At 40.2% G+C, this 13285-nt stretch overlaps 1 protein-coding gene across 2 annotated transcripts in view; it reads right to left on the reverse strand.

Moving 5' to 3' along the window:
• Positions 1 to 13285, reverse strand: part of fbrsl1 (fibrosin-like 1) — a 311753-nt gene that overhangs the window by 206264 nt on the left and 92204 nt on the right. For both annotated transcript variants that reach the window (XM_008282164.1, XM_008282163.1), the window contains exon 2: positions 6328 to 6552. In XM_008282164.1, the coding sequence (XP_008280386.1) occupies positions 6328 to 6552 (225 nt within the window). The remainder of the gene's footprint in view (positions 1 to 6327; positions 6553 to 13285) is intronic.

The raw sequence follows: 13285 nt of genomic DNA on the forward strand, positions 1-13285 counted from the left end.
TCCTCTGGCGAGCTTCTGGCACCCCAGGGTGCCTCGAGGAGACCGACACATCACCTTGCCTGCAGATCATAGTGTGTGACATACACTAGGGACACCTCCTCTGATAGACAGCATCACAGAAAGAAATATGACCAAACGAAGCTGGGCACTTGGAAAAGAGGGCAAACTGAAGGACACATATTTATGAGATCACTGTGGTGGGAAGCATCCTTAATGAATAGCATATTATAGCACAAAAATAACTAATGTGATGTATTGGTGACTATGATGTGTATATGACTGTTTAATATGTGTGACTCCCCCGAAACTATTTTGAAAACTGTGAATTCTTCTCATATTTAAAGAGGAAAATCGCAACTGTACAGAAACACCTGCTTCAAAGCCAGCACAGTTACTTCATGTATGTGTGCACATCCATCTGTTTGGGTCTGTTATGTTGCATTAAAAAAACACTGACAGTGTGTTCTCATATATGCGACAGTGAATGTACTCCGACATTGCCAGCAAAGCCTGTTTTTATACTGAACAACCAAGTGACTGCGACAGAGTTTCAGAAGCGGAACGTAACTAACACGTAGCTGCTTTTACTCAGGTACTGTACATGAGTACCAATCTGAGGTACTTCTACTCGATCCTAGTCTTTTCTTTCTTTAATTCTACTTCTACCCTTTTTTTTTTTTTTACTTGACTACATTTATCTGATAGCTTTATTTCTTAGTTATACAGAACATATAAAGAGCTGAGGAAATATGATGCTCTATTGTTAATTAAAAGCTTTCTGGATGAGTTAGTTAGATAGCGAAAGTGGCAACTACTTTGCTATTTGTTTCAGTAATTTTTCACGTATCATGGCTAGAACACAAAGTTGAAGATTTCCTACTTTTACTTGTACGTAATGAAAATAATTAGTCAGTATAATTAGTTGCAGTTGGATACAAAGTAGTTCAAACATTGCTCCACCTCAACTACGACAGTAAAATCCAAATTTCACATTAATACATTAGTAATAATAATAATCTAATGATATAAGGGTGTGACAGTCACATGGAACATTTTGCTGCATTGGTTGCTTTTATTTCATGTACTTTAATCTCTTAAGACCTGGTGTCCACATGCTTGAACGTCACATTTTGGGTTGTGTTACCACAGTAGTTTATTTTTTCTTATTTTTCAAAACTTTTTTATTATTTTAGTGTTATTATTTCATGATTGTTATTTATTTTTATATTTAATTTTACTTTTATTAAAACTTTTCTTAAATATTTTTCATATTTTTTTTTCTTTTTTTTAAATTCTATTTAATCAAATGAAATAGCAAAGAGAAATAAAAAAATGCATATCAAACAAGAGGTCAGGTCTTAAGAGGTTAAGCAAATATTCCTGATTACACAGACAGTATGTTAAAGTAACATTTTAAATGCAGGACTTTTACTTGTAAAAGAGCATTTTTACAGTGTGATATTAGTACTTTCACTTCAGCAAAGGATCTAAATCTCCCCCACTGCAGAACTTATTGATGCTGTTGTCTGTGATGTTTTCTGTGCAAGATGAAAATCTAGAAAAGGTTCCCGTCACTGAAGCCCCAGTCCATCAGAAGAGGACATGTTTTATATGCATGGGATTCCATCTATCAGAAACAGAGATAGGCACAGGCAAACATCCCAGAGTGAGAACAGATTTCTCTATCTGCCACTGGCTTATATTCCCAGCGCTTCCTCTTACATGGTGACTCCGGAGTCACAAAAAAATAAAACGAAGATTTGATGTTAAACTTTTACAGCTGCTATAATCTTTGTAAGCCACTCTAGAAAATGCAGTAACAGTCCCTTGGAATGTGCAGAATAGAGTCACGGAGACCCGTAAAAAATATCAGATGAGATAGTGAGTGAGCAGGCACTTGATCCACCTCGACTGATATCAGTACCTCCATCCCATAATGCAATAACCCAAGGAAATGTTAGCGTGTGTGTGTGTGTGTGTGTGTGTGCATGCAGATAAATGGGAATGAAAACAATCAAACTGCTCCCATGATACAGATTTTTTTCCCCCAAGAATGTGAGCAGGTACAAGAATGCTGCAATGTGCTTTTGCTTTCCACACATGCACCGGTCCCGACTGGGAAAAATTTAGGAATCATATTATAGAAGCAGGTGGATGAAGGATGAAAAGGAGAAGGACCAGGCAGGTGTGATCATGAGAACCAGGTCTGTTCAAACACCAGTTGTAATTGTAACCAAAGCACAGTTGATCTGTTCAGCAGCTTTCTAAATGCTTATTACAAAGGTGAAGATGAGCCGCTTCATATTTCATAGTGTTTTCTATAATTCATTAGTTATGCAACACGATCATGTCACGAGATTCGCTCATCTGCACCGTGATGTCGCCTGCACTCGTAGGTCGTTGTTTCCCACAGCCAGCGAACACAGCGTAATTGTTAGTGCTCAAAACAGTAATAATGTAACTGGGAATTGGGAGTTGTAGTTATGCATTCAAGGCATACTTTAGTTCTCGGCATGAGAACCGGAGTCAAAGCTGGTTGAAAGATGCTTTAGCTGCTTGTTCTTAGGCACTGAGACAGACTAACAACGCCTTAGCCAGACACCAAGATTAAAGAAAGCAACTTACACAAGAAAAAAAAAGGAAGGGATTGGAATGTTTAAAAGTTAAGTAAGAGCAACGGGGAACCACCAGGGCAGAGGCAGCCGGCAGTACTTCATAGATCTATCCAGCTGGGAAGAAAGATGCCTCCTGTTATCTCCGGATCACAGGGCCGAGGTGTTTTCAGGGGACTTTAATAATGCATGAGTGAGATCAATGTGTCTTAACCAGCCCAAAACGTCCACAAAGTCCAGGTTGCCAAGCTGCTAAAGAGACATTCATTACAATGGTTCACCGACACAGATAGCCTCTGCCTGAAACGATGCTGCTGCTGCCACATCTAGACGACAAAACTGCAGTTTTGGAGAGTTTTTGGTACGCGTGTTGACCTCATGGCTGTCGCAATTTCAAGTGGACTGTATACAGCCTTGTGACCTTAATCATTTTCTCTGCACATTTCTAAATATATTACACCAGCGACAGACTGGAAATAAAAAAGCAGCTCAGGAATTTACTCTAAAGTAGCTCCAATTTGATACACAGATGGTGAACTTACACAGAATGTTTGTGAAACAGCACACAATATGTTAGGATAGATTGCTTGTGCAAGACTAAAATTTTAAACAATGAAACTTATTTTCCACTCGATACTTATGTGTACAGAAAGCTAAAATCTCAAAGTTGCATTAATGTGATGATCACCTGAACCCTAACCTGCTTTAATGGTCTGCTGTTGCAACATACTGGTCCTTCATTCTCTTTCTTGTAACAATAAATGACATGAATGAAGTCAAACTTGATCGTATGAATGACATATTGTGTCCTAATTAATTTGTTTTTTGCAGTAACGTATACCTACTGGTACCTGCTCCATATATTGTACAATATTTAACAAATCATTTCTATTGCTGGTCTGGTTATCAAATATTATATGCCTGAACTGATGAGTAGCCTAAAAGAAAATGATCATATTTTATGTTTATTACACCCATTTTAGGTCAAAAGTAAGAGAGAAATGTTCTAAAGTATCTAAAATTTGCACCAATTGTGACAATTAAACCTTGAAAATGGTCAACGGTACAGTGGAACACGAGCATTAAAAGCCCAAAGTTCACAGAACATTTGTTCTGTAGCATCACACATCGCATGAAAACATGACAGAGCACCTGCTTCCTGCTCCTCTGATGTTTCCAGCTCATTGTTACTGTCCTCATCATCACCTCCCAACAGCTAAAATAAATTTGTGATATCTTAGAACACTTTAGCTTTTCTCTTTTTTTTTGTTGCGCCACTTCTGTATTTTTTTTCTCTTTATCCAGGTTTCGGTAAAGAGTGCTATCTGAGTGTTCGATACTGTCAGTTGTGATGGCAGTTGCTACCTGCTATTACAAATTTCTTCAGCTGTGTCACTGCAGCTAAAATGACCTACTGAATATCTGAATATATGATTTATTGCCAGGGTTGTGAAAAAAGAAAAAAAAAACAAGAGATTGGCATCCAAGAGACCCTAAATTCCCGAACTTGGCCGTGGTTGGTCTGCACCTGTCAGTGATCATCTGGGTATATTTCTTTCCACTCCTGAAACATACTGTTAGCAGTAAAATACACTAAAATCTGAAGATGTCTGTAATTGTTGATGCATCTCCAATATATTATCTAAGAAACAGGATTAAGAGTTTTAAGATCAATGATTAAGAGGTTTTCTGGGATCAAATTCAAGTGCTGCCATCACGGGCAGACATTTAAAAAAAAAAAAAAGTAGGGAAAAGATTAAAATTTTAAAACTGTATTTAGCTTAACCTCCGTGGAAGCATGAGAAGTAAATCTTCAGATGAAGATTAAATTTAGCACAGCGGGAGTTGCAAGGTTTTCACATGACAGCAGCAGTTTGCTGACATTATAGAGTTATTATCTGCACTGGAATGTAGATCTGCTTCAGTAATTGCAGCCTATTGCACTTACACTCTGGATAAGAGCATCAGCTAAATACATAATTTCTGACTGTCTCTTAGCAAACTAAATATCACAGCCAAACTCATTTTCAGCCATGTTAACTTCCTCAGGAAATCTTATCTAAGAGAGATATTTTTGTCTGTGGAGGAGGCCTCCGGGCTACATAGCCTCATTATTTAGTTTGGCTTCCTGACTACATTTCCCCTCTTATCCTCAACAGCACTATGGTGGATCTTGGCCTCGGACAGGAGCATAAAAACATCCGCCCATTTAAACAAACTGTTAACACATAGATGGGCTATCTCAGTGGGACAGACTCAGAGACTGTGGGCTCAGCAGTGTGCTTGAAGCCGGGGATATTGGCAGTCCTCTATCTGCATAAACAAACACAAAACCACTTCTGCAGTCATAAAGGAAAACAAGAATAGGATGGCAGGGTAAACCCACCTGAAGGCAGCACACTATCAATTTGTTGATGAAATATAAACAGTTTTGGTAGAAAAAAAAAGAAAAAAAAAGGCTCATTGGTGTATACAAAGTCACAGCCCTGCAGTGAGATCCAAATGCTGCTTGAGCGATTTCCCATAAACCTTCCCCCATGATACACTTTCTAACTCGTCTGTTTCCTTCTTTTGTTTCAGCGAGTGAAATACACAGAGCGCTGCGGTCCCAAAACAGCCATTCTGACAGGCTACTGTTATGTGTCCACACCTCCATATTGGCTGCTGTCTTACTGCAGTGTCACTGCTGTGCCAATAGTTTTGCAGAAACTCCCTCAACAATTAAACAAGCCGCTATCGCCACCAAGCAAACACATTCGCAAGCACTAGCCATCCACCTATCATTTAGTGATGGTAAGATCACAGTGCAAATCCACGGTGCTAGTGAGTAGCATCACGGGAGGGACAAAAATACTAGTGTGCCAAGATAACAAAGCAGCTTTCCTTTTAAAACACCTTGTAGGAGACAGAGAAGTGCCTCGCTGGCAAAGGAGCACGTTAGTGTAAACATCACTACTATTGTAGAGCCACGTCAATTACAGTGATCCGACAGCACTAAAAAGTCACATTAGGCAGCAGCCAGAGAAAGGTCAGTGCTCAAAACACAACACCATCACGAACTGCCAAGTTTACAAAACCTTCAACAAATAGAGATTTTGCATAATCCTGCTCTCCTTTGTGGCCCATACAGGACAATGGCACTTATGTGAAAAGCTTCTATTTCAAAAACAATAAAAAAATGGCACAAACAATTTCTCAAAATGACTCAGGCAATACAAAGTCAATTTCAGATAGGTCTAAATAGGCCAAAACTCCACATGACAGCCTATAGGATTTAAATGAAAATGATTTTTGTGAGTGTTGAACACTGGGATGCAGTTTGATGACGGTGGACTGATGGAGGGGACTGAAGTGTCTCTCAGATGAAGTTAAGCTGTCTCAGTGTGTCACAAAGTCCCCGATAGCATAAGAATAAGTGAAGCCGCACCTGACATGAGTCATCAATTCATCTTTTTCTACCAGTATTTCAGTGCATTTTGATAAGGATGGAAAACGCTGGAGAAAAAGCAGCTTCTCAGACTGGATCCACATGCTGACTAAAAGCAACTGCTGCCTCCTTCAGGCCCACTGCCAGTGCAGACCTCTCGTTTGTTGTCAACAAAACACACACAAATGTAAACCAGCAGCCCATGCAACATAACTTTTGTAACTCATTTCTAACCCCCATCCAGTGAGATGTACTGGCTTCAAAAACCCTATAGAGGCAGACACTGACCATTTTGTTCTTCTTTGAGTAGGTCTTCTTCAGCAGCCTCTCGTTCATCCTCTCCTGCTCCCGCTGGGCGTGATGGATGAAGCCGTTCTCCAGAGGATCCACCACTGGCTGGACGTTCTCCTCTTCCTCCTCCACCTCCTCTTCGTCCTTCTTCTGCCGCTTCGCCATCTTTTTCTCCTTCCACCGCTCCTTCTTTTCTTGTGTTTTCACAACTCCTGTCTTCTTCTGCAGGCAGAGAAAAGAGAGCTTGTTAGACAGATCACACATGATGCTGGGCTACTGATGCATGCGTAAATATACACTGCTGCTGCTGGCCACACTGATGAGGTTTTGTTAAAGAAAGTCACAAACAAAAGAAACTCATCCAAAAGTATTAATCAAAATTAAGCAAGTCAGTGTTAGTGGGTGCCATTGAAGCCTTCGGGGTTGTCCACCAAAGAGTTGTTATTTTCCGACAAACATATTTTTTCAACTGTTTGCAATAAGAGCACTGTGTAGTAACTAGGGCTGGACCTCAACATCTGAATATCCGGTCACTGTGGTGGTATCTGGATATCAATTTTAGGATCTGAAAATTGAATACATTTGTCATTTTGTAAATTTGTATTTAATTTGTATTTGAGTTTGTTTAAATGCCCTTTTCTGTGTGAATAAATACAAAAAACGAATAATATAAATAAATGAATAATGTTCTGTCATTACAACCCAACCCTCACCCTGGCCCATGCTGAATATTCGAATATTCGTCATTAATTGGGCCCAAATATCCACAGCTCAGAAACTGCTATTTGGACCAGCCCTAGAAATTACACCATGGTAGTGTAACAAGACCCTGAGCATCTATTTGGCACAAAATGCTGTGAGCTTGGTATTTTTTTTTCGTTCGCTTAGACTTTAAAGATGTTCAAAACACTGCGCTCATCATTGTCACTTTTTTACCCAGCTGTCTAATCACAGTGGACGAGGGGCGGGACAAATGCTGCACCAACCAACCACCACCTTCTACTTACACAAGTGCAGAACAACAACAATGTAGAAGTTAACTACCACAATATGAAAAACAATGCTTGGGGGAACATTTCATTCGCTGCGGGTCCAACAGTCAGCTTAGTGAGTCAGTCGATCGGTACTTCACTTCTACAGATATTCCGTATCATAGCAACCGAAGCGTCTCAGCAGCAAAAACGCCTCCAAAAGCACCCCCAAGCGCTCCCAGCAGGGTGTCTTCAGAAGAGGCACTCTGCGTTTTCAACTGGCCACAAACACTTTGGTGGACACACAGGCTTGATTTTAATCATTAAGAAACAATCACTGGAATTCTGCATTGAAGGAGCTCAAGGATTTACTTAAAAAAAAAAAAACTTTAAACAACTGTACACCGAGTGACACCAAGCCAGTGAAAAATTGCATTCCACGTCGAACAGGGCAGACAGCTCTTGATGGATGGACAGGCTCGCAGGTGATAAATGTGTAAAAGAAAGGACGGAGGGCGTGTCGCAGCGAGCAAACAGCCAAGTGGCCCCTCTCACTTCTGGCTTATAAAATGCAAGCAAACACTCGAGAAGAGAGCAGCGACGCTCACTCTCTCTCTGTAAAGTCATCTTTAATCCTGTCAACAGCAGAACAATGCCTTACTGGAGCCCATAATCACTTTATGGCTCAGATATAATGAGCTTATGATATGAAGTGCTGCTTTAACACACACTGGAGAAAATATAGTCGCTTTACATTTACACTATGACCAAGCAATTTCCCCCTTTAACTAATCATTCCTTTCATGCCTCAGCTACAGCCAGTATGGAACTGCTGTTTGTTTATTGGAATTCAAACACCATTCATAACTGCCTGCTATCTTACTCAGTGTGTTACTGGTGAACGTTTCAGTTACTGTAATGCATTAAACTGGTTCTCAAGCCTGCCAATTCTCAGTTAGTTAGTGTGCAGCACAAAAAAACAAATAATTCTTGACTCACTGTTTCCTGTGAGACGGCAACTTGTCTTGTGCAGATTTCATAAATTATCATAATTACCCGTGTCTGACATTTGAATACTGTAAAAGTCTGCATCCAAGTCATAATTAAAAAACCTTGTATTTCTCTGAAAGCAGTGATATATCCAATTTTGCACTTGATATTATGAATTATGATGTCTCACATCAGCCAAAGTCGCATTTGCAATATGCTAATGAAATAAACATAGTACAACACTGATCATGCACTGTACTGAAGATGACTAACATTTTAATAGATCTTTTTTATTACACTAATGTTTTATGGTTGGCTCGCTACACATGATCAGCATAGGGATCACGTCATACTGACATGTGCCACTGATTTCCTATAAAAAGAGGGAAGAAGAGTGAAACAACGTACGGATTTTTTGTGATTACTCAATAGAAAAAAAAATCTACTGTGTGAATGGTCAATTAATGGGTAAAATTTGTTTTTTTTCTATCAAAAATGTGTTGGTTCTCCTCGCTTTGAATCATTGAAAACTTAACATCTAATAGGGTTTGGATTATTAGACAAAACAAGGCACAAGACTATGTCATCTTGGTGTTTAGGAAATGCTTTATCGGTTACTCTGGAAAGTATTCTGAAGACTACAAACCTTGCCACTGCCCTAAAAGTTCAAACCTGACTTTAATTGCTGGTGATCTTTTAATGAAGAGCCAAAGTCACGGCAGCTAATTCTCTGTGTCTTGAAATTCAAAGCAAACCTTTAAATCACAATATCAGTGGGAAGACTGCATCATGGCATGCAGGCAGTCAGAAAGAGATAGCAGGTTTTTGAAAAGGCTGACAGTAAACAATGCCAACTGGGGCACATTGATGATATCAACCTACGCTACAACTGTGCACTGCGAGGTGCTGCACTTTGAGCTCCAGCTGGCTCTAAATACCTGTAATACCACTGATCAGGTGTATAAAATCTATACTTCTGATTATGTCTACAGTTTGCGTGTTATATTTATTGTGTAGGGGTTCCCGTGCCCATCTCCCATGACACAACATGAATAACGCAATTTGAGGTGAAAGCGAGGATAAGGTGCACTAGAATAGAATACAATAGAATAGAATAGAATAGAATAGAATAGAATAGAATAGAATAGAACTTTATTGATCCCTTTGGTGGAAACCTCAGGGAAATTGCTGATATGGTGAAGAACACACACTGGCGCACAGCTGCCATGGAAAACAGTGATGACCGCCTGCCCAGTTTGTGTGTCTGGTGATTGAATTGTAGCCCCCTCCTGGGCTTCTGCTGCCTCTTAGTTCCATATCTGAAAATAGGATAGGGCCGCAGCTTGGCAAAAGCCCATCGGTGGACATCGCCGCATGTCTGAACGGCGCAGGATGACACGCCGCTGCTTGACGCCACACGTAGCTGAGGCCAGAGGGCTGCTAGTTCACATTTCAACATCTGTTCACAGCCAGCAGCACTCAGCCGAACCGCAGTCAGCTCAGCGCTCCATATGAATAATCAAATTATCAGCTCCGAAGGTGGGAGGTTAGCAGATGGGTAGCGCATTAGCCCCATAACTGCTAATGAATGACACCTTCCGTGACAAAAGGTGTCCGCGTATCAGCCACTGATCACGGAGAGGAGGAGGGTTTCCATGACAAAATAGCAATTGAAGCAAAAACTTTTTCTAAAATTTCATTTGTGAGAGCAAAGATCCTAAAAACACCCACACCAACACCTTCATTACAATGTTCTAGTCCAGGAGTGTTGCATAAATTACTTTGTGCTACACTGAACATGTTTGTAGCTGAACTGTTTCTGTTGCTTACTTGCTGGTACAATTCCCAGTCTCCCCGGAGAAGCCTTTTGGAAACGCATGAAGTGTTTCTGTTTAGAAGATTTTTTTTTTTCTTTCTACTTTTGAGGAAAGAAATTTCCCTTAACACTTTCAAAGACTGGGAATGACACACACTAATTGTGGGAAGATTGATTGAAAAACAGTTACTCCATGCTGTGCCAAAGTAGATTTTACATTACAGACTCAATCAGAATATAGATCTCAGATATGCAACTTATTCCTTTAAAACCAGATTAATACAGAGCTGAATAAACAGAGCATTGTGTTGAAGACAGCAATTAATTTATCAGGCTTATCTCATATTATTCCTCCGGGATACATTTTCACCTCATGACAAAAAGGCTGCTGAGCTAACCCTGCTCACTAGTTGACACCACTTGACAGAAGGATTTAATGCTATCTCACTGACATCACAACGCAGCTCTTCTCCCCTCACGAGGAAACGCATTAATTTCTCACGAGGGAAGCAGACGGTATTAACCGGCAGCTTGTCATGCTATTCATTACCTGGAGAGCCATTTTTAAAGAGCTGTTACCAGGACAAAGCAGCTGTAGTGTGACAACAGAGGGTGCTGAGAACAGGATCAGGTATTCTCCTCCCTTAAGGCAGAGCTGAAAGTACGACTGTCCATCAATAACCATTAAGACGGGAGATGGATTGCAATTTCCCCATCTTCTCTGTTATTAATAGAAACATGTCTTGGTGAACAAACCTGCTGTGAGTGGCTGGGTCAATTAAGAATAAACTTGCAGGAATCTTGAAGTCTGATTAGCATTCTGGAGGACATCCCCGTGAGTTATCGTCTGTTTCGTTCGGCTCAGGTAGAAAACATTACAGTGAGACAAAAGAGCTACACGGACTATGTGACAGTTTGACATGATCATCTTTGATTGTGCGTAATATCTAAAAAGAAGACTGGCATCATCTTTGAGGGTTTGGATGACAGCATGTGAGCTAAAACCTTTTCATCATGTGAGATTAGAATTATCTCCAGGATAATGATCATTTAAAGCAACCAGGAATTGAAATTAGCCTTTATTGTGCGGACTAAACTCTTGTGCAAACAAAATCTAAATCCTCATCTGCCATTGTCATGCATTTATTGCTTAGAATAATTTATTGAGGTACGTCTGATTTTGAAATTTGAACCAAAAGTGGCACAGTTGCAGCTTATGCTATCCATATATATTGCGTTTCTACCAACAAGCAATCAATGGGTTCTTTTTTGTATACCTTTTACCTGGATATTAACAATTCTGACTATGGTTCCTGACTTTAATAAACTGGCATTAAAATAAAACGATTAATAAAATAGACTTGCTGCACATTCCTAATTGCGAGATTAAGCCACTTCCTTGAACCATTTTAAAGTTACAAAAAGGGTAAAATCAGCAATCAGACACTGGCTTTTACTCTTTATGCCAGATTCTGAAAGTGTCAAGTAGAAAGTCTCATAAAAAGTAAAGTTCCAATGTTTTACTGAGTCAGTTGAACTCGTCGGGATGGTATTTTTTGTATTAAGAATGTGTTCATGCTGTACAGATTGCATTGATTACACTTAGCTGAGGTGTAATCACAATTTACCAGCTCCGACTGAGGTCTGGCTAATCCGATTTGAATCCCCAACCCCAATGTGTTTTGCACGCGTTTACGCCTCGCATTGACAAGCCAGATAAGATATAGATTACTTTTAATGGTGTAAATGGGTTAGCACTTGGCCAAGTGCAACATCAATTCAAGCGAGTGCAACTAATTCAAATCCATTTGAATCCGGTGACCCCTCATTCATGTCAGCACCTCCTTTCCTCTCCTTCACGCTACACGACTATCACGTTTCCCCCTCAAATGTAAACAGTCCAGTAAAGCGCAAATACAAGGAAATGTCATAAAAATTGCCCTCAGGAGTAAAGAAATGAAAATCAGCTGTTGAAAACTCACACTTGTGCGAAATGTACAGTGGCAGGTTGTGGTGGAGCCTCCAGGGTGGCCTGTGGAGCAGCTGCCACCCTAAAGAAAACACCACTCATCACCAGGGGGATACGCAATAATTAGATTTTGGAAGCATATCAACATAGTCATATTTCTGTGACCTCATGTGTAAACATGTCCCTGCTGGAATATACAAAACCAGCTCAAGGGACAAAACGCAACACACGCTGCTAGAGTTAGTGAAAAAGCCATACGTCTAAGGTGTAAAGATACGTCTCAGTCTGCATTTCAGCCACAGTTAATTACATCATCAATGCTTGAGCACCGAAGAGCAGTCGGACTTTGTTAAATATATTTGCACCTGTTCTCATTGCTGTTTCATGTCTGCTGGGTTCTATCAGTAACAAACAGATTTTAATTGTTTATATGTGCTGTTTCCATTTATTCACAGTCCACAACTCAGACAGCAGATCTATTATAGCTCCGGGAGAAGAAGGGTAATTCATCACTGTGACTGCCAGCAACAGCTTAGTTGTGATATAATTTCCATATGCCAAAGGCCCGAAGTGGAGTTTTTTGTTTCTTTTAGGAAACAGTTACAAATATGTTTTTACACATAATGAATCAGACTTATCACATTCTGTATTATTAAAAAACGATTTACAAATCAAAACAATAAAACACCGCAACTGGTAAACATTGCAGCGTGTGCTATGTTAAGCTTTTACATATGAAATGCATGAATCTGATCTAAAGACTAAGATGCTGTTTCTTAACCTTTAGGGTCACTGCAAGCTGCATCATTAGAAAAAACAACCTTTCTTTACTGCCCTGGTGTTTTGTGAAACATTAAGTGGTTGCTATTCATAGTAATATCAATCATCTGCATAGCTTATAATGGGATAAAGTGTTCAAAAGTGGTGAATTTTCCCTCATTTGATCCCGTTCAGCCTGGGGCAGACATGTGACAGTGAGCGAGCAGTGGAGGAGGAGTGGCTTAAGGTACGATGAGCTGACGAGGGAAGAAACGACAGAGAAGAGGGGGAAGAGGAAAGGAGGATGGACAGAAAAAGCAAAAGAGAGATGATGGGGTGAGGGGTGTGTGTAGGGGGGTCTCAGCCTGGAACAGGAGAGACCGCTCTACTGGTTTGACCCGACCACGTTACCCTGGCAACAGTACAGGAAAGCTTTGTTGCTGTTCCAGG

The sequence above is a fragment of the Stegastes partitus genome, unplaced genomic scaffold (assembly GCF_000690725.1).
Source record: "Stegastes partitus isolate 25-593 unplaced genomic scaffold, Stegastes_partitus-1.0.2 Scaffold261, whole genome shotgun sequence".
Taxonomy (NCBI): Eukaryota; Metazoa; Chordata; class Actinopteri; family Pomacentridae; genus Stegastes; species Stegastes partitus.